The sequence below is a fragment of the Ammodytes marinus genome (genome assembly GCF_949987685.1).
Source record: "Ammodytes marinus genome assembly, chromosome: 4".
In the NCBI taxonomy this organism is placed as follows: domain Eukaryota; kingdom Metazoa; phylum Chordata; class Actinopteri; order Uranoscopiformes; family Ammodytidae; genus Ammodytes; species Ammodytes marinus.
The window spans coordinates 3,262,664-3,285,456 of record NC_137233.1 but is presented as its reverse complement, the minus strand read 5'-3'; the positions used below and the strand labels follow the sequence as shown (position 1 = coordinate 3,285,456).

At 42.2% G+C, this 22,793-nt stretch overlaps 2 protein-coding genes across 2 annotated transcripts in view; both read right to left on the bottom strand.

Moving 5' to 3' along the window:
- LOC307249221 (uncharacterized protein) overlaps positions 1-22,366 on the bottom strand; it is a 72,816-nt gene extending 50,450 nt beyond the window's left edge. Inside the window, exons 1-2 of the mRNA XM_080025863.1 lie at positions 22,255-22,366; positions 20,825-20,927 (exon numbers count right to left, since the gene is read on the bottom strand). Coding sequence (XP_079881989.1) covers positions 20,825-20,913 — 89 coding nt within the window. The 5' untranslated portion in view covers positions 20,914-20,927; positions 22,255-22,366. The remainder of the gene's footprint in view (positions 1-20,824; positions 20,928-22,254) is intronic.
- Positions 3,869-9,463, bottom strand: LOC307249380 (protein NLRC3-like; the record flags this gene model as incomplete). The annotated part of the gene is given in 7 exon segments (XM_080026065.1): positions 3,869-4,398; positions 4,537-4,583; positions 5,950-6,114; positions 6,272-6,445; positions 7,364-8,754; positions 8,757-9,190; positions 9,345-9,463. Coding segments are annotated over 7 exon segments (2,778 nt in total). The 5' UTR covers positions 9,382-9,463.
- Positions 22,367-22,793: the final 427 nt, after the last annotated feature.

The window sequence follows — 22,793 nt, the reverse complement described above, 5'->3', positions numbered from 1 at the left end:
CATGTAAAAGTAAATGTTCTTGCTGTCAACTTAATCAACTGTTGTGTCAAAGCAAATATATTCATGTAGAAAAACTTCTATGATACGTGTTGATGAACTACCAACATATGAAACCATGTGATGCTGATAACTGAAGATTAGCCTGAAATGCAAAGAGAGGTAGTTTATTCTCAAATTGTGGTGGTGGGGGAAAGTGAGCCAAATGCTGTGGGGGAAAGTGAGCCACTGTCTCACTTTCCCCCACCATGAGGCACAAGTTAAGTTTAGTCTTAAACATATTTTAATGTAATATTACATGACATATGTTTTATTTTGAATGTCATACACATTGTAGAAAAGCCATCATGCCAAGGAAATACACCAGGAAGACGACCTGGGGCAACCACACGGAAAGAGCACCTTCTCATCTTTCCCTGTAACCTTCAGGGCTGGAATGTAGAGTAGGCCTAGTTGTAGAGTATGACAGGCTGATGTTATAATCCAGTTGGGTCTTCTTCTGTGTTCTGAGTCCCAGGCTGCTCTCACTGGTTCTGATTTTCCTATGCTTTGACCCCTAGACACTAGCTGGCTCTAAGGGTCCTGTGTTCTGACCCCCAGACTGTGTTCTAATCTAACTGGTTCTACCGTTCATTTGAATCTTATTAAAACCTTTTGAATTATAATGTGTTGTATTTGATTTTGTTCAGAGTTACTTTCAAGTGTTTAGAAAATTAGCTTTGCTTAATTGACCAAACCCCATCATTCTTTTACTAGTCCGACATTAGTTCTGGAATGTGTGGCTAGCTTTTAGTATTCTTACTGTTACAATGTGTTGTTATGGTAGTTTCAGAGTGGAAAAAGTAAGATCAGTTGGATCAGTTTACCCCACAGCTGGGGTAAAGTGAGCCACATGACAACTTTTTTTAAAACAATCATATTTTCACTGCCCTTTGTCTTGAAAAAATTCTGCTAATGCCCATTTCTATGAAACATCCGGAATTAATGGGAAATGTGTAAATTTGAGTGATAAATAAGTTTAGCTCGCTTAGAGGGGAGCAAATGTAAAAAGTGGCTCAGATTACCCCGTTCTCCCCTATATTTAATAAAGTAAATATCTTCCCTCAGGTATAGAAAAGGCACCGCTCTTGCCGTACAGTTTATTAAAGGTGAAGTAAGCGATTTATTTATGTGAATATAAGTGTTAAATCGCTCTTTATTCATACAGTGATCACTAACATAATGTGCGCGTTTCATAAAGCCGATCTCTCAGTCAGCTGCTCTGCCTGTAATCGGCAAATAAACTTTTCGGGGGATCCCGAAATTAATATCCAATCACAAGAGAGAACGCTACAAACCGACATCCGTCTCACTCATGGTCTCACTGCCGGTGCACGCCAGAGCGACAGATGGGTGAATGTTTATGCGCCTACAATGGCGGAGCAGGTAAAAATCCTTCCCAATGTCTGTTTTGATGGTTTTAATTATGTTTTATCACACTTATGGATCTGAGATGATGCTAGATAACTCGCTGCTTGAAGACCGCAGTGCATTAATGTGGTGACGTAGGGACGAGGGAGGGGACTGCTAACTGCAGTAACTGACAGGAAGTTAGCTAAAAGAACCATTCCGCTTACAGCACCTTTAATACATTTGCAAGATGGTGGTGGCAAAACCAAAAACAGTTGCCGAATGATATTTAATAATGGCACATTATGGTCAGAAACAGTCAGGCATTTTACCCATTTTCAAAAGGGTTAATAAGTATTACATCTGGCCCACTCCAAATATATTTCCCGCACTAATAATCTGATCCAATAGCAGGTATGATTAGAAAAAAATTAAACAAAAAAAAGCAAACATTCTACATCGACTTTAAAGCTGAACATTGGACGCTAATGTGCATTCAAGAAGAACAGGCAAAAACCGGTTGAAACCAGAATGGCACTGCACTATTGTCAATAGCAATATTAACTGCTCCGACAAAATAAAACTCAACTTAGTTTACAGATGAAAGTTCAAGTCAACTTTATATCACCAGTCTTTCATTTTCATATTGACCGTTTCAAAGGCGTTGCTATTTGCTAGAAAACAGTCATAACCTTCCTTCCTTTTTATATTCACTAACTGACATCAGCCATTCAAGCTATTTAGCCTGCTCGGTATCATTTCCAATTCATTAACATAGAGGCAGACACGTTAACATTACGGCTTTCTGTCAGCCGGCGAAATCGTAAAGTGCATGGGGAAGGAAAAAGGCGAGATGTGCAACTATACAGTAGCAGACCTGTGGAACGGAGGAGATGCTGCGAAGCGCCACATATAGGCCTACTCTAGTAGGAAAAAAACCCAAACGTGACACCAACAGTAACTTTCAGTGCATCGTAAACCCAAAGCAACTGCAAGAAAAGGAACTTAATAAATATTTTTTATATAACTATAATAAATGTAAATGTGTCCATACTTTCTAAATATAGCTTTACTAAGATCATTAAACCCTTACAGCTATTAAGGTACCTTTTATAAAGCTCACTAGCATTAAATCTCTCCAAAACACCATCAAAAGATTGTCTGTGATTTACTCTCGAGGACTCCTAACTTTTCATAGATGTAGGAGCTAGTTTTAGCGCTAAAATGCTTTGTGAATTACATTATCTTAAAAAGTTAGGAGAATGCTGCACTCTGCTGGTTAATAAAGGGAGGTGCAGGTTGACTTCTCTAAACACTTACAACAATCACAATTTCAGATTCTTCAGCTAGAGATATTTTATAATTTTTAACCAAACAGACCCCACAACTCCTCATTATAGAAAGGTTGCTGCTATAACATCTACGGTGCACACCATCTCTACCATTGTGTCCTTGAGCAAGACACTTAACCTCAAACTGCTCCAGGGGTGCTGTACTATGGATGACCCTGTGTGAGGACCGCCTCTGGAATGTGGTAACTTGAGAGGGGAGATGCGAATGACTAATTTCAATGTGTCTTGTTTACATTGACAAATAAAGAAACTTAACTTATACTGTAGTCACAGAGGCAGACGTACGCAAAAATATGGTGCAAGTTGACTTCCTAAACATTTACAACAATCACAATTTCTTATTGTTCAGCTCTAGCGGTGATAATCCAAAAAGGTTCATTTAGTCTAACGTGATAAATTAACTTAAATATTCTCGTATACACACTAGTATTAACTCTTTTAAATCGAAACATGTCAAACTAAATGTGTATAACGTAAATATACTGGTCTGTATAAAATAGCATATTTCTATACTTTAGCTATTGTTACTGAACCACACAGACACAACAACTTATTCTTAATGGAAACAATAACGAAATGCAGTTGCAAAAATATGATGGAATTCTATTTTTATTTTATTTAATTTTTTATTTTCCTTTTTTTTAAGTAAAGAGGTGAGAGAGATAGATAAAGGGTGGAAAAGAGAGGGATAAGGGACTGTACAGTATATTGTCTGAACAAAGTTACATTTTCCATTAGGACCATTGACTTTAAGTATATTTTACTTCTTAATGTAAATACAAGTCAATTCAAAGAGCCTCACACAAGAACAGAATGAATACATTACAGTAAACCAACTACAAGTGACCATAAAAAGTGTGTTTTTGCATGCAGTATGCTGCAATGGGGACACACAGTACTTAAATTGGCATTATATAAACAAAGGGGGCCCACTTTAACTAGCAACATGCCAATTTACAGAGCCTAGGCTGTGTATTAACACCAGATATTTTTCAGCGCACACAGTACAGGCTAACCTTCAGGTGGTGGATCGTGAGGAGATTCACTGATTTCTACAAAAGAAAATTGACGATCATTCAGAATCGCTGAATCCACCTGACTAAACCACAGGACTGGAAGTTGTCTCCCTCCTACAGACACAGAGACACTGAGGAACCAACTCTCAAGAACCCAAACCCAGGGTAAAGAGGTTCAGTGAATGTGGTGTTGAAGGAGTGGAGGTGGATCAGTGAGTCAGAGGAGACTCTGTAGAAGGACAGAGAGCCAGCAGGACAGTCCACATACACTGCTACTCTGTGAGAGACAGAGGAGGAGGAGATGGATGTTCCTCTGTTATTATGACGGACAGAGTAACAAAGATCAGAGCAGGTCAGACTCCAGGACTGATCATTCCCTCCAAACCTGCTGTCTGTACTGTCTCCTTTCCTGCTGATTCCTCTGTAACTCACTGATATAAGAACATCTCCTCTCCACTCGACCTCAAAGTAACCCCGACCAGTCAGACCATCACTACACAGCAGCTGATCCCAGTAGTAAAATCTCTCTGGATGATCAGGATATGGCTGCTGCTTCACCCACCCACATGTCACCTTCCTGTTGTTGTCAGACAGTTTGAGGTTTCTGTTTACTGTGTTTGTGTCCAGTGTGAGTTCACAGGAATCTGATGGAGAGAAAAAACACAACACAGCAGCAGTTTATCCTGAAGGGTTTATTCTCTGTTTGTGTCCTGATGTTAATTTCTATAAAGTTAAAGGATGACACATGTTGTCTCCATCAGTCAAACTGAATCTACACTTACACTTCCTCAGACCAGGTTTTAACCTCTGTTCTCCACCGTGGTCCACCCTGGAGGAGGAAACACAGTCAGAATGATTTTCTATCAGCATGAGTCCTAACTGCTGTTCAACATGAAGCAGTGTTCCTCAGTGTGTCAGTGTGTTAGAGAAAGCGGCTGAAACTCATCGACTGTCTCCACCATTCTAACACAAGAAGGAGAAGATAATATTCATATTTATTAGGGCTGTCAATCGATTAAAGTAATAAGAAAAAATATGTATCAGCCCCTAGACATTCTTAACAGCCCCCTTAAGGTGCGAACACACCAAACGCGTTGGGTGCGGTGGCGGCGTTGAAAAATCCTATTTTTGCATAGGGAACCATTGGTTCAGGCGCGAGGGTCCGTTGGCTGCGGTAAAGCATCACCGCACCATCGCACCACCGCGCGAGTTCAAAAAATTTAACTTTTAACACTCCAACGCGTGACGTTTAGCCGCGTTGGCCAATCAGCGGTGAGCTTGACCCGACGTCACGGACATCGGCACGGTGGGAGGACAACACAGAGGCTGAGAAACACAGAGTAGGAAATGTATTTGCGGCTGGCTGGTGATATGAAGCCGCTGGGGGTTGGGTTAGAAGACGTGGGGAAAGTGAGCCAGGAGAAATGGGCTTCCAGGTTAATTCAGTGAATACGTGCGGCTGTGCTTTAGCCGATAAACCAAGTTAGCACCGGTCGGGTAGTGTTAGATAACTCACCCGGTTGTGTGCGGCCACCACCTCCATATAATGAACCCAAACATAACGGCTAAGTCCGGGGAACTTTCACAACGAGTACAGCGAAGCACCGGTGTTTATGCCTATATATACGCCAGCCACGGTCCTGTCACAGCCAGGTAGGGTAATGTAGGCTACTTGCCTTTATTTTCTACTGCCCTGCGCACAATGCTGCTGTAAATGTGTTTGGTATGCTATTTGTGTTCATTTCTGAGTGGCGTGAATCTGCAATGCTGTTTTAATGCTATTTGTTCCGTTCAGTTGCTGTTTATTTGTCTTTTGGCACAATTGTTGGCCGTGTTGTTGTTTTTGTGCGGACATGAACGCTGTTGTGTCGGGTCGGGTCTGATCGCAGCCATGGTTGATTAGGGGAATAAATATATCGGGGGGGAGACTAGTTGAGCGCGTTGCACCATTTTTTGACACAAAATGACCAAGCGCCAGATCAGGTGCGTTGGGCGCTTTGGCCACCGCACCCAACGCATTTGGTGTGTTCGCACCTTTAGTCATTCCATCTTGGCACAAGGCCTGTCCTGAAATCCTCCTTTTTACTGAATTGAGAAATCTGTTTTGAATAGAGAATTTCTACCAGTTTTATGAGAGAAAACACATAGAGGGGTAGGACACCAGCAGTGTGTGAGCTCTTGTTGTCTGTCCATACCTGAGAGTGTCCAGTCTCCAGTCTGGATCCTCCGACAGCAGCTTCACTCCTGAGTCTCCAGGATGGTTGTAGCTCAGGTCCAGCTCTCTCAGATGGGAGGGGTTGGATTTCAGAGCTGAGGCCAAAGACTCACAACCTTCTGTTGTGACCAGACAGCCTGACAGACTGGAATTAGAAAAATATCATTATCATAAAATTCAGTATTTTAGAAAATTATGTCAGCGGAAATTATTTACAGATGTTTACCTGCATACCAACATGAACCTAAAGCTGAATGAGCAGGATTTGAAAGATCAACAGTTAAACAAAGATGCATTCTGACCTGAGTGTTTCCAGTTTGCAGTGTGGACTCTTCAGTCCAATGGACAGACGCTTCACTCCTGAATCCTGCAGGTTGTTGTTACTCAGGTCCAGCTCTCTCAAACTAGAGGACTGGGAGCTGAGAACTGAGGACAGAGCTTCACAGCTTCTCTCTGACAGGTTACAGCCACTCAGCCTGGAGGAGAATTAGTGAACACAAATTAAACAATATTGAACAATTATTTAAAAAATCAAGTACTATTGATTAGGGAGGGGGGTCCTTAAAGCTGGGGTGGAGGATTTGGGGAGAGAATGGCAGTTGGGATAGAGATTTGAATCCAAATACCTCAACCGCTCAACTTGTTCTCTTTGGTCCCTCCCCTATGGTCCCTCCCTGACACGCTCTACACCAACAAAGTCGTGCCAAAATGAATGGACAGTCCCAACAGCCAATAAGAACAGAGAATCGGAGCCTCGCTCTGATTGGTCAAAGTGTACAGCTCATGTTAACTTTGACCAATCAGAAATCACATACCCCAGCTTTAACGAGAAAATATGTTTTTTTTTGTTATTGCTTTAATTGCTAATGAGATGTTTAGAGCTTGATATACGACGTTTAGATCATATTTCCATCTACAGGGATAACAAATGCCTCTCCCAAACAAATGTATAATTCAAATTTCAGCTCATTGTAACACAGGTTGTAAAATTAGATCACTATTTTTAACTGACAGGACTTGCAACACTCTGTTGCGCTGAATTGCAGCCAAACGTTCGACCTCTTTACACATCCCACAGCCAAGCAACTTGCAAGCAACTGACAATCAGATTTCATATTCTCTTTGGTTTAGCAACTAACGGCTGACGATTTCTTCCAAAAACTTTGTTGGACAATCGACGTATGTCAAACAATGATTGGATACGACGCTAAAGTGATTGGATTTAAACTCGATGTGTAGCCAATAAAGGATTGGACCTACTGGACTCGATAGCAGCTTCTCTAACCTCAAACTTGAGTGATTTTTGTATTTTCAGAAAAGATGAACCAGGTCCTTAATTCAACTGGGTTTCAATGGCCAGCCCTACACTTGACATGGTTCATATGTCCACATACAGAGCTTTGTTGGAGGCTTTGACCACTGGCAGCAGCCTCAGAAGAGCCTCCTCTGAAGCAGAGTATTTCTTCAGGTCAAACACGTCCAGATCTTTTTCTGATGAGAGTAAGATGAAGACCAGAGCTGACCACTGAGCAGAAGACAGTTTATCTGTGGAGAGACTTCCTGATCTCAGGGACTGTTGGATCTCCTCCACTAGAGAATGATCATTCAGTTCATTCAGACAGTGGAACAGATTGATGCTTTTCTCTGAAGAGATATCCTCACTGATCTTATTCTTGATGTACTCAACTGTTTTCTTGGTATCTGTTTCCTTGTTGGTGTCTGAGCTACTTCCTGTCTGTGTCAGCAGACCTCTGAGGAGATTCTGATTGGTCTGCAGTGAAAGACCCAGGAGGAAGCGGAGGAACAAGTCCAGGTGTCCATTTGGACTCTGCAAGGCCTTGTCCACAGCACTCTGGTGGAGATGTGTTATATTAGCTTTGTTTCTGAAGACTTTAGGCCAAATGGATGTTGTTTGTTCATCAGACATCATATTGACTCCAGAGTTGATGAATGTCAGATGGACATGAAGAGCAGCCAGAAACTCCTGAACGCTCAGATGGACGAAGCAGAAAACCTTGTCCTGGTACAGTCCTCTCTCCTCTTTAAAGATCTGTGTGAACACTCCTGAGTACACTGAGGCTGCTCTGATATCGATGCCACACTCTGTCAGGTCTGATTCATAGAAGATCAGGTTTCCTTTCTGCAGCTGCTCAAAAGCCAGTTTTCCCAGACACTCAATCATCTTCCTGCTCTCTGGACTCCAGTGTGGATCTGTCTCAGCTCCTCCATCATACTTGGTGTTCTTCAGTTTGGCCTGAACCACCAGGAAGTGGATGTACATCTCAGTCAGGGTCTTGGGCAGCTCTCCTCTCTCTCCGGTCTTCAACACATCCTCCAGAACTGTAGCAGTGATCCAGCAGAAGACTGGGATGTGGCACATGATGTGGAGGCTTTGTGATGACTTGATGTGGGAGATGATTCTGCTGGCCTGCTCTTCATCTCTGAATCTCTTCCTGAAATACTCCTCCTTCTGTGGGTCAGTGAACCCTCTGACCTCTGTCACCATGCCAACACAGTCAGGAGGGATCTGATTGGCTGCTGCAGGTCGTGTGGTTATCCAGAGGCGAGCAGAGGGAAGCAGTTTCCCCCTGATGAGGTTTGTCAGCAGCACATCCACTGAGGTGGACTCTGTCACATCAGTCAGGATCTCATTGTTGTGGAAGTCCAGAGGAAGTCGACACTCATCCAGACCGTCAAAGATGAACACAACCTGGAACTCTTCAAAGCTGCAGATTCCTGCTGCTTTGGTTTCAGTAAAGAAGTGATGAACAAGTTCCACCAAGCCACCAAGCTGTACTTTTTCTCTTTCAGCATATTCAGCTCTCTGAAAGTGAATGGAAATGTGAACTGTATGTCCTGGTTGGCTTTGTCTTCAGCCCAGTCCAGAGTGAACTTCTGTGTTAAGACTGTTTTCCCAATGCCAGCCACTCCCTTTGTCATCACTGTTTTGCTTGGTTCATCTCTTCCAGGTGAGACTTTAAAGATGTCTTCTTGTCTGATTGTTGTTTCTGGTCTGTGTGGTTTCCTGGATGCTGCTTCAATCTGCCTGACCTCATGTTCATCATTGACCTCTCCAGTCCCTCCCTCTGTGATGTAGAGCTCTGTGTAGATCTCATTCAGAAGGGTTGGGTTTCCTGCTTTAGCGATCCCCTCAAACACACACTGGAACTTCTTCTTCAGGTTGGACTTTAGATCACGCTGACAAACTTCAGAATGACTTCCTGAATTAAAACAGTAGAAATAACGTCATTGAGTAATTATAATTTAAAATGCAAATATGGATACACACACACACATTTTCCCCCTTCCTCTCTTGAGACTTTAGTAAATGTCCCATTTCACGTTCATGTTGAACCTTTAGAGAAATCCTCTTACTGCTCCACAGAAGGTCAGCCAGCTCCTCCTGCTTCATTGTCCTCAGGAAGTGCAGTGTGATCTTCAGAAATGCTTCTCTGCTGCTCCTCCTCTGCTCTTCATCCTCACCGTCCAACACCTCCTCATCCTCCCTCTGACCCTCTAAGCATGCTGGGTAATCTGGACTCAGAAGCTTCTGGATCTTCTTCAGTTCATTCTTCACAAACATGACGATGTTTTCCTCCAGCAGCTGCAACAGAATATTATATGAAACATCAGAAACATGATGGACAGACGGTCCAAGTAAAACATGGAAGTTATTGTGAACAGAACAGATGGAAAGTAGTTGTTGTGCATGTACAGACCATGAATGTGGAGTCCAGGTGTGTTTGTTGCTGCTGGGCAGAGCGACCACTGGGAACCTCTGAGACGTCCTGGTCCAACACGCTGTCGGTTCATATAGATTAATTATTAATTTTTTTTTTTTTTAAATTAAGATAATTTTAAGAATTTTTACAAAAACAACGTAAAGACTAAAGAACAGGAAGTTATCACAACAAAGACATCAAACTTCCTCTCAGGAGAGATGGATGGTAACTGACACAAACATTTACATTCTGACCTCTGATCAGCAGACTGGGCTCCACCTCTGAAGTTAATAGGTTTGCCCATAGACCAGTCACTCTTGAAGGACACACAGCTGGGTCCAGGTCCAGGAGAGTCTGGTTGGTCATGTTGGATCCTGATGGAATCACGACAATGTAAAATGCTTCTGAAGATTATTGTTAGAGTTTTTAATGTCTTAATACTAAAAACAACAAACTGTGAGAGAAATAGTTACTGCTGTCCAGCTTTGAACTTTATAGGTTGATGCATAGACCGGTCACTCTTGAAGGACACACAGCTGGGTCCAGGTCTGTTCAATAGACACACACACACACACCACCACCACACCCCACACACACACACACACACACACACACACACACACACACACACACACACACACACACACACACACACACACACACACACACACACACACACACACACACACACACACAGCTTAGAGTTTGAATAATGATGGTGCAGTGATTTGAGTCATGGACAGTTAGAGATCCTCATGTCACCTCTGAGCTTTGGTCTGGCCGTCATGTTCCCCACACAGAGTGGTTTTAGAGGGAGGGACTCCCTCCTCTCTGTCCTCACTCTGATCCATGCTGCATCAGCCCACACCTTCACCTTGAGAGGGAACACACATCAACTGAAATCCTCATTTCCATCAATTGTTTTGCAGTAGCTTGCTAGTAGTTCAACTACATTCAAATCTGCATAGTGAGTCAAGGTCTATTTGTAGACACCTGTGCTTGTGTGTACTGTCTGCCAGCAACGCTGTGTTTTTGTTTGTTTTATGTTTGGCCTTGTCCTTTGTAATGATGCTGCTGTATGTGTCCTCAATTGCCCCCTGGGGACAAATAAAGTTTTTTTGAATTTGAATTTGAAGAAGTATTTTCTTTACAAAGTAGTTTGAACTACTCTTTCCATTGAGCTTTAGTTAACTAAACTAGATTTATCCCTAGAGTAGGTTTGCTCTAGTTCAATTTCTTCCACTGTGTAGTAATTTGTAGTTTGCGCAGCTCTGCTCTCAAAGTTGCTTCTCCAACACTATATTTCAGTGGTTTGTTCTAACTCTCTGTTCATCAGTGTGAGGTGAATGCAGTCAGAGAATGTGAGGCAGAGGAAGCTGCCATCAGCTGCTGTAGTTCTACTATCAGGCCACTAGATGGCGCCATGAAGCTGCAGTGAAAACGCTCCAACAGTGATGATATAGTAATATGATTACAGGTGAAACTCAAATTAGAATATCGTGCAAAAGTTCATTTATTTCAGTAATTCAACTTAAAAGGTGAAACTAATATATTATATAGACTAATTACATGCAAAGTGAGATATTTCAAGCCTTCCATGGAGGACCTCTACACTCAGCGCTGCAGGAAGAAGACTAACCGCATTATTAAAGACCCTCATCACCCCAGCAACAAACTGTTTCAGTTGCTCCCGTCTGGTAGATGCTACCGCAGCATCCGGTCTCGCACCACCAGACTCAGGGACAGTTTCATCCCACAGGCAATAAGACTGCTGAACTCCTGAGCTACTGAGCTCACCACAATGACACTTTTTACCTATGCCACTTTATACCAGTCGACATCTGGATAAAAACGTCTGTTTACATTTTACATTTATTTAGTTTTGTATTTAGGTCTCTGCTCTCCTTGTGTTCCTCCTATACACTTAATTCTTAGTATTACTATTATTATTACTATTGCTATTGTTGTTGTTTTTTTTTATTATTATTTAAGTATTACACTTCTTATTGCACTTCTTATTGCTCTGTTGGAGGAGCCCAATCCTTAAGAATTTCATTGCCAGCGACTACTCTGTAATTGTTAATGTGCATATGACAATAAAACCATCTTGAATCTTGAATCTTTCTTTGTTATCATTTTGAATATTATGGCTTGACGCTTATGAAAACCCCAAAATGCAAAATCTTAATATCACATAAAATCAATGAACAAGGTATTTTCAATTCAGAAATGTCGGCCCTATATAAAGTATAATCATGCATATGTACTCAGTACTTGGTTTGGGCCCCTTTTGCATTAATTATTGCCTCAATTCCAATCCATTTTCTATGATATTGTAATTATATGAGTTTCACCTGTATATGACGGGGACAGGAGCCGTCCGCATGAACTTTGCTCTCAGAAATAAAATACATTTATGTTGCTGCACATAAGTTCAATTAAAGTGAATATGTTACTAAACTGCTCCTTCAATATAGAATCTGCAAATGAACTGCAGCTGGACACACACAGAACAAGCGCAAACACACATTCACAAAGTTTAAAGTAGAACACAATTAAACAGAACAAATTATAGAAAAAATGTAATGAAAACCAGACTATATTTTTTTAACCTTCCTTTATACAGGTCATCTCACTGTAAATTAAACAACACAATGTTATTAAATTATCTATCTATATCCATCCCTCTCTCTGTCTCTCTCTGTCTCTCTCTCTCTCTCTCTCTCTCTCTCTCTGTCTCTCTCTCTCTCTCTCTACCCCATTATCATGTTATAATGTAAAACTGATTGATTTCATTATAACGTGATCCAGGCTTATCATAGGCTTTCACCATGGACAATTTTTTTCCAGTGGAGACTACAATTACATCTTTGAACCTGGAAATGAGAATAATATGTGCCGTAAAATGTTCTATATTTACAAGTAAATCTCAATGTTTTCACTTTAGGATTCCTATTGACGACAGACGAAGGGACTGCTTATGAAAACCAGCTTTTAAGCTAGCTCGGTTTCATTTAAATTTGTTTTCTGAAGAATTGTACTTAATGCAAACTGTCCCCTTTAAAAATAAATGTAAAATAATTTAAAAAAAAAGTCATACAATATGCAACGTTCCTGATTTAAATGATTGATCAAAACAAATCTGAAGTAATTGATTCATTTAACATTATTTTCAAAAATTGGATCAGAATTGTTGCCTTACCTTGAGCTGGAGCTTTAGGATGAATCCAAACTGCCACACGACGTCCACACAAAGTCTCACTGAACTTGAAGCAAGAACGTTTCTTGAAAGAGATGTTGCAGTTAAACATTAATCTGATGACTGACACAAAGTCTAACTGAACTTGAAGCAACAAACTCCCTAAGAGAGTTAAACATTAATCTGATGAATGAGAGGGATAAACCGGGTTAAGGTTTGCTGTTTTAATATGTAAGGGATAATGTAGAGCGAACGGGTCACATGCTAGAAATAAAGACCGACAAGCTGAAGCAGGAGCCCGACGTGCAGCGGAGGGCTCTTGTTAAGCTTGAAGGGTGTAGGATGGCCTTGAGGATAAGATGGCCGACCAGTAACCATGAGGTCGCTGGTTGGATCCCCGGCAACGGACAGGAGGGTGTTAGTTGTAAAACTAGCAGAGGCTGGTATTACGTCTACGGTGCCCACCATCTCTACCATTGTGTCCTTGAGCAAGACACTTAACCTCAAACTGCTACAGGGGCACTGTACTATGGCTGACCATGCGCTCTGATCCCCTCTGGAGTGTGGTAACTCGAGAGGGGAGATGCGAATTACTAATTTCAATGTGTCTTGTGTACATTGACAAATAAAGAAACTTAACTTATACTGTAGTCACAGAGGCAGACGTACGCAAAAAATATGGTGCAAGTTGACTTCCAAAACATTTACAACAATCCCAATTTCTTATTGTCCAGCTCTAGCGGTGATAATCCAAAAAGGTTCATTCAGTCTAACATGATAGAATAACTTAAATATTCTTGTATAAACACTAGTATTAACTCTTTTAAATCAAAACATGTCAAACTAAATGTGTATAACGTAAATATACTGGTCTGTATAAAATAGCATATTTCTATACTTTAGCTATTGTTACTAAACCACACAGACACAACAACTTATTCTTAATAGAAACAATTACGAAATGCAGTTGTATCTATTCTATATTTCTATTCACGAAGGCAGACATATGCAAAAATATGATGGAATTGTATTTTTAATTTATTAAATTTTTTATTTTCCTTTTTTTAAAGTAAAGAGGTGAGAGAGATATATAATTGACGAAGAAAAATTGACGATCATTCAGAATCGCTGACTCCACCTGACTAATCCACAGGACTGGAAGTTGTCTCCCTCCTACAGACGACACAGAGACACTGAGGAAACAGGCCCAAACCCAAACCCAAACCCAAACCCAGGGTAAAGAGGTTCAGTGAATGTGGTGTTGAAGGTGTGGAGGTGGATCAGTGAGCCATAGGAGACACTGTAGAAGGACAGAGAGCCAGCAGGACAGTCCACATACACTGCTACTCTGCTAGAGACAGAGGAGGAGGAGGAGATGAGTGTTTCTATGTTATTGTGATGGACAGAGTAACGACGATGAGAGCAGATCAGACTCCAGGACTGATCATTCCCTCCAAACCTGCTGTCTGTACTGCCTCCTTTCCTGCTGATTCCTCTGTAACTCACTGATATATTAACTCTTCCTCTCCACTCGACCTCCCAGTAACCGCGACCAGTCAGACCATTACTACACAGCAGCTGAGACCAGTTATCAAATCTCTCTGGATGATCAGGATATGGCTGCTGCTCATCCACCACCCATGTCGCCTTCCTGTTGTTGTCAGACAGTGTGAGTTCTCTGTGTGCTGTGTTTGTGTCCAGTGTGAGTTCACAGGAATCTGATGGAGAGATAAAACACAACACAGCAGCAGTTTATCCTGAAGGGTTTATTCTCTGTTTGTGTGCTGATGTTCATTTATATGAAGTTAAAGGATGACACATTGTGTCTCCATCAGTCAAACTGAATCCACACTTACACTTCATCACACCAGGTTTTAACCTCTGCTCTCCACCGTGGTCCATCCTGGAGGAGGAAACAGTCAGAATGATGCTCTATCAACATGAGTCCTAACTGCTGTTCAACATGAAGCAGTGTTCCTCAGTTTGTCAGTGTGACAGAGAAACAGACAACAGACTCATCAACTGTCTCCACCATTCTCTCACTGCTGTCTGACACAAGAAGAAGGAGAAGATAGGATAAAAAGAGAAGAAGGCTGTGCACAGCCTGAAAAGCAAAGTGGCATCCCCCCCTCCATGTCAGATAGGTCAGATAGGCCCACCACTCGTTCAAGGAACTACTTGGGTCGGGTGACATCACTCTGGAAAAAGATACTGCTCACTGGCTGGACTGAGAGACTCTACCCCCAAGCTGTCAGGTATCTAAATGGCACTGATTAAAGCACTTTGAGCAACTGCACTTATATATATTTATAGATATGTATTTAAGTAACCCCCCCCCCCCGGGCTATTTAGACTATGTGCAATAACCCTCTAACATATTGAATGTATTTACTGTTTTGTTATGTTTGTTATGCGTATATTTAGCCGACTGTGAACATTTCACTGCAATGTATTGTGTATGTGACAAATAAAATCTGAATCTGAATCTGAATCACCCCTCCTTGTCACCACTCGTTCGAGGAACTACTTGGGTCGGGTGTCCTAGGCCCCTCACACAGGGGTGGCTGGGGCCACAGAAGCGATCAAATCATCTTGCCATGGAAAAAGAATTTCAGTTGGCACCAAAGTGTTATGGGGTTGTTGTCTCTGCACCACGTGGCCAGTTGGCTGACCTCCTTCCTGTTCTGGGTCTCATGGTTGTTGGAGATGACGGAGGTCAGCCAACTGGCCATGTGGTGCAGAGACAAAACAACCTCTTCCTGAACGTTGACAAGATGTGGACATCCGAAAACTTCATCATTCGTCATAGTCATTTTATACTTTATTTCATAGCTATGAACCAATCAGATCGCTTGACTTGAGCTACCAGTTTTATAAGACAAAACACATGTCCTTCTTCATGATGGACCAGAGGGGAAGGACAGCAGCAGTGTGTGAGCTCTTGTTGTCTGTCCATACCTGAGAGTGTCCAGTCTCCAGTCTGGATCCTCCGACAGCAGCTTCACTCCTGAGTCTCCAGGATGGTTGTAGCTCAGGTCCAGCTCTCTCAGATGGGAGGGGTTGGATTTCAGAGCTGAGGCCAAAGACTCACAACCTTCTGTTGTGACCAGACAGCCTGACAGACTGGAATTAGAAAAGTATCATGAATTCAGTATTTTAGAAAATCATGTCAGCGGAAATAATTTACAGATGTTGACCTGCATTACCAATATGAACCTAAAGCTGGATGAGCAGGATTTGAAAATTCAACTGTTAAACAAACAGATGAATTCTGACCTGAGTGTTTCCAGTTTACAGTGTGGACTCTTCAGTCCAACGGACAGACGCCTCACTCCTGAATCCTGCAGGTCGTTGTTACTCAGGTCCAGCTCTCTCAGACTAGAGGACTGGGAGCTGAGAACTGAGGACAGAGCTTCACAGCTTCTCTCTGAGAGGTGACAGCCACTCAGCCTGGAGGAGAATTAGTGAACACAAATAAAACAATGTTATACAATTATTTAAAAAATCCAGCACTATTGATTAGGGATGCGGATCCTTAAAGCTGGGGTGGAGGATTTGGGGAGAAAATGGCAGTTGGGATAGAGATTTGAATCCAAATACCTCAACCACTCAACTTGTTCTCTTTGGTCCCTCCCCTATGGTCCCTCCCTGACACGCTCTACACCAACAATGTCGTGCCAAAATGAATGGACAGTCCCAACAGCCAATAAGAACAAAGAATCCGAGCCTCGCTCTGATTGGTCAAAGTGTACAGCTCATGTTAACTTTAACCAATCAGAAATCACATACCCCAGCTTTAACGAGAAAATATGTTTTTAACAAAACTGTTATTGCTTTAATTGCTAATGAGATGTTTAGAGCTTGATATACGACGTTTAGATCATATTTCCATCTACAGGGATAACAAATGTCTCTCCCATTCAAATTTCAGCTCATTGTAACACAGGTTGTAAAATTTGATCACTATTATTAACTGACAGGACTTGCAACACTCTGTTGCGCTGAATTGCAGCCAAACGTTCGACCTCTTTACACATCCCACAGCCATCCTTGCAAGCAACTGACAATCAGATTTCATATTGTCTTTGGTTTAGCAACTAACGGCTGACCATTTATTCCAAAAACTTAATTGAATCGACGTATGTCAAACAATGATTGGATACGATGCTAAAGTGATTGGATTTAAACTCGATATGTAGCCAATAAAGGATTGGAACTACTGGACTCGATAGCAGCTTCTCTAAGCTCAAACTTGAGTGATTTTTGTATTTTGAGAGAAGATGAACCAGGTCCTTAATTGAACTGGGTTTCAATGGCCAGCCCTACACTTGACATAGTTCATATGTCCACCTACAGAGCTTTGTTGGAGGCTTTGACCACTGGCAGCAGCCTAAGAAGAACCTCCTCAGAAGCAGAGTATTTCTTCAGGTCAAACACGTCCAGATCTTTTTCTGATGACAGTAAGATGAAGCCAAGAGCTGACCACTGAGCAGGAGACAGTTTCTCTGTGGAGAGACTTCCTGATCTCAGGGACTGTAGGATCTCCTCCACTAGAGAACGATCCTTCAGTTCATTCAGACAGTGGAACAGATTGATGCTTTTCTCTGAAGAGATATCCTCACTGATCTTCTTCTTGATGTACTTTACTGTATCCTTTGTGTCTGTTCTCTTGTTGGTGTCTGAGCTACTTCCTGTTTGTTTCAGCAGACCTCTGAGGAGATTCTGATTGGTCTGCAGTGAAAGACCCAGAAGAAAGCGGAGGAACAAGTCCAGGTGTCCATTTGGACTCTGCAAGGCCTTGTCCACAGCTCTCTGGTGGAGATGTGTTAGATTAGCTTTGTTTCTGAAGAGTTTAGACCGCCAGGATGGTGTTTGTTCATCAGACATCAGATTGACTCCAGAGTTGATGAATGTCAGATGGACATGAAGAGCAGCCAGAAACTCCTGAACGCTCAGATGGACAAAGCAGAACACCTTGTCCTGGTACAGTCCTCTCTCCTCTTTAAAGATCTCTGTGAACACTCCTGAGTACACTGAGGCTGCTCTGATATCGATGCCACACTCTGTCAGGTCTGATTCATAGAAGATCAGGTTTCCTTTCTGCAGCTGCTCAAAAGCCAGTTTTCCCAGAGACTCGATCATCTTCCTGCTCTCTGGACCCCAGTGTGGATCTGTCTCAGCTCCTCCATCATACTTGGTGTTCTTCAGTTTGGCCTGAACCACCAGGAAGTGGATGTACATCTCAGTCAGGGTCTTGGGCAGCTCTCCTCCCTCTCCGGTCTTCAACACATCCTCCAGAACTGTAGCAGTGATCCAGCAGAAGACTGGGATGTGGCACATGATGTGGAGGCTTTGTGATGACTTGATATGGGAGATGATTCTGCTGGCCTGCTCCTCATCTTTGAATCTCTTCCTGAAGTACTCCTCCTTCTGTGGGTCAGTGAACCCTCTGACCTCTGTCACCATGCCAACACAGTCAGGAGGGATCTGATTGGCTGCTGCAGGTCGTGTGGTTATCCAGAGGTGAGCAGAGGGAAGCAGTTTCCCCCTGATGAGGTTTGTCAGCAGCACATCCACTGAGGTTGACTCAGTCACATCAGTCAGGATCTCATTGTTGTGGAAGTCCAGAGGAAGTCGACACTCATCCAGACCATCAAAGATGAACACAACCTGGAACTCTTCAAAGCTGCAGATTCCTGCTGCTTTGGTTTCAGTAAAGAAGTGATGAACAAGTTCCACCAAGCTGTACTTTTTGTCTTTCAGCACATTCAGCTCTCTGAACGTGAATGGAAATGTGAACTGAATGTCCTGGTTGGTTTTGTCTTCAGCCCAGTCCAGAGTGAACTTCTGTGTTAAGACTGTTTTCCCAATGCCAGCCACTCCCTTTGTCATCACTGTTCTGCTTGGTTCATCTCTTCCAGGTGAGGCTTTAAAGATGTCTTCTTGTCTGATTGTTGTTTCCGGTCTGTGTGGGTTCCAGGATGCTGTTTCAATCTGTCTGACCTCATGTTCATCATTGACCTCTCCAGTCCCTCCCTCTGTGATGTAGAGCTCTGTGTAGATCTGATTCAGAAGGGTTGGGTTTCCTGCTTTAGCGATCCCCTCAAACACACACTGGAACTTCTTCTTCAGGTTTGACTTTAGATCACGCTGACAAACTTCAGAATGGCTTCCTGAATTAAAACAGTAGAAATAACGTCATTGAGTAATTATAATTTGAAATGCAAATATGGATACACACACACACATTTTCCCCTTGATCTCTTGAGACTTTAGTAAATATCCCATTTCACGTTCATGTTGAACCTTTAGAGAAATCCTCTTACTGCTCCACAGAAGGTCAGCCAGCTCCTCCTGCTTCATTCTCCTCAGGAAGTCCAGTGTGATCTTCAGAAATGCGTCTCTGCTGCTCCTCCTCTGCTCTTCATCCTCACCGTCCAACACCTCCTCATCCTCCCTCTGACCCTCTAAGCATTCTGGGTAATCTGGACTCAGAAGCTTCTGGATCTTCTTCAGCTCGTTCTTCACAAATGTGACGATGTTTTCCTCCAGCAGCTGCAGCAGAATATTATATGAAACATCAGATACATGATGGACAGACTGACGGTCCAAGTAAAACATGGAAGTTATTGTGAACAGAGCAGATGGAAAGTAGTAGTTGTACATGTACAGACCATGAATGTGGAGTCCAGGTGTGTTTGTTGCTGCTGGGCAGACCGACCACTGGGAACCTCTGAGACCTCCTGGTCCAACACGCTGTCGGTTCATACAGATTTATTAACACATTCTTTTTTTATTTGTAATGTTTTCATGCATTCTTCGACAGAGATACAATGGGGATAGAGAGGGGAATGACAGGCAGATAAAGACCCTGGCTGGAATCGAACCCAGGTCTGCTACGATGAGGACAGTGTCTCTATGGGGGGCAGAGTTGGGGGGGGGCTCTTACCACTACACCATGGAGTTTACCCATTTACAGCAAATTTAAAGTAAAATACTATTTTAAGTCTTACCAAGAGGAGAGTCCATCTTTAAACGTTAGAGGTTCCGCCTTTGACCAGTCGCTCTTTAAGGACACACAGCTGGGTCCAGGTCCAGGAGAGTCCGGTCTCTGATGAATCCTGGTAGACAGAGAGGACGAACATACAGAGACAGAAATTCACCTTTTAATCTTCAGCCACAGAAGCTAATGGAGAAACAAACAGCTAAGGGATCAAGGTAACAAAGATAACCTGTAAAACATGGGCTGCCCTGCACTCTTCTATTCAGAACTAATGTGATTCTCACCCACTGTAGGTAGTTAAGTTAAGTTATCTTTATTAATCAATTTAAACGAGGCACATTGAAATTTGTCTTATCCCCTCTCAATTTACTTCGGAGGGGGTCAGAGCACAGGGTCAGCCATAGTTATTTTATATTACTATTATTCTGATTATTATTATTATTTGATGCTGCAGACATGATAAAGTAACTTGATGTTGACTTACTCTGTTTCTGGAGAACGTCCTTTGAAACATAGTGGTGGCTCCTTGGAACAGTCGCTCTTGAAGGACACACAGCTGGGTCCAGGTCCAGGAGAGTCTGGTTTGTCATGTTGGATCCTGATGGAATCACAACAATGTAAAATGCTTATGAAGATTATTGTTTGAGTTTTGAATGTTTTAATACCTTAAACAAATACAACGTAAAATAAATTATTTAATAAATGATTACTCTTGTCCAGCCACAGACCGGTCACTCTTGAAGGACACACAGCTGGGTCCAGGTCCAGGTCTGTTCAACACAACACACACACACACACACACACACACACACACACACACACACACACACACACACACACACACACACACACACACACACACACAGCTTTGAGTGTGAATAATGATGGTGCAGTGATTTGAGTCATGGACAGTTAGAGATCCTCATGTCACCTCTGAGCTTTGGTCTGGCCGTCATGTTCCCCACACAGAGTGGTTTTAGAGGGAGGGACTCCCTCCTCTGTGTCCTCACTCTGATCCATAGCAGAGCCCACACCTTCACACAAACACAACAACATGTTCATTCATTACAACAACTTTACATCACAGGACACATTAGTTCACTGACAGAAACCTGGTTGGACCCTAAACTGATCGTGGATTATTGGTGCCCCTCTCCCTTTCCTGATGGTGGCCTACCAGCAACACTGCACCCACAGAGCTACCTCCATCATTAATGACCCTCACCACCCCTCTCACAGCCTGTTCTTCCTCCTGCCATCAGGGAGGAGATACAGGAGCATCAACTGTGCCCCCTTCCCCCCCACCACCATTAACATGTTACAGCCTGAAAGCTAGAAAACTGTCAAGGACACTCCTGATAATCATATAATAACTTTATTCAGACTGATGACTCACTCTGTTGTTTTTTTGTTTTTTTATATGAGAGACTAAACATTTTAAATTATTTCTTTCTTACTGCCTTTTTTAAAACTGTATGCGCTGGTGAAATTGCATTTTTTAATTTTTTTGTATGAATGTACAGCTCTAAAATGACAATGTAAATCTTGAAATCTTGAATTTGCATTTTTTTCAAAAACATAAATGTCAGTTAACCCACCTGGTTGTGTTGGTTGCTTGGACAATATCAGGAAGTGGTAACGGTCACAAAGCTAACTACAACAAAGTAAAAATGTTTACAACGAAGCTACTTCACAGCCTGCCACTTACATTAAGAGGACACTGTCACACCCTCATAACCTCACAGTCTGAAAACAACATCAGTGTGACGCGAAAACCAGTTCAACAAGTGCCAAAGTGTTTCCAGTCTGTCTCCGCCTCCTCTCCTTTACCTGCCTGAGGCTAATGTTGATCTATTGTACCTGCATGTAAGATATGTGTTTATATTGTTCATGATCTGTTTGGGCATTGAGTCTGATGCTCACATACTTAGAATTAGTTCAGATAATTCAATGTCAGATCAATCACAAATCAGATGGTGTAGTTCCACTATCAGTCCACTAGATGGTGACATTAAGGATTTCATGCAAAAATGTTTCCACAATAAAAGCAGCTCAGCCAAAATGATTCAAGGTGTGGGACCAGTTCAGACACATCCTGCATGATTCACTGACGTTAGCTCAAATTAAAATCAAACTGCCGTTGATTCTACGGAACAAACTAACAATATTGTGAATCTTTCTAAATGCATTTTTCTTTAACTCGGAGAGAAACTTAACAGCATATTTCAAATAGATATTGAGAAACAGCCAATCAGCATCAAGAAACATTTCTACCGTCCAGTTAAACAGCGACACAGCACAATGTGATCAAAGTGATCCTGATGATCAGACATTTACAGGTTTCTCTGGGAGGATTCTCACCTGCTGAACTGACTTCAGGTCGACTTACAGACACTTTCCTCCTTCATGTGTGGAGGAAACACTGGGAGAGAAGACGCTGCTCATTTCATCCTGCTCAGTCCTGGTGTGTGTGTGATCTGAGGACGCCGTCACACCCTCACAACTTCACAGTCAAAGTCTAAAAATAAATCTCAACGTCACGTGAAAACCTGTTCTACAAGTGATGAGTGTTTTCAGTCTCTCTCCGCCTCCTCTCCTTTACCTGGCTGTTGATCTAGTGTACTTGTGTTTAAGAGATGTGTTTATATTGTTTATGATCTGTTTTGAGTGATAATTTCATGATTAAAATGAGTTTTCCATTTGACCTTGACATTGTGTGGCACCTTTCCTCACTAGAATTACATCATTACAGAAACTGAAGTCAGTGTCAGATAAATCACAAAACAGATGTAGTTCCAGTTTCCGTCCACTAGATGGTGCTATTGATATTCAAAGTAAATCAGCAGCCGATATGATGTCCATTCACATGTTGAAGAAAAACACATGGAGTTTCCACACAT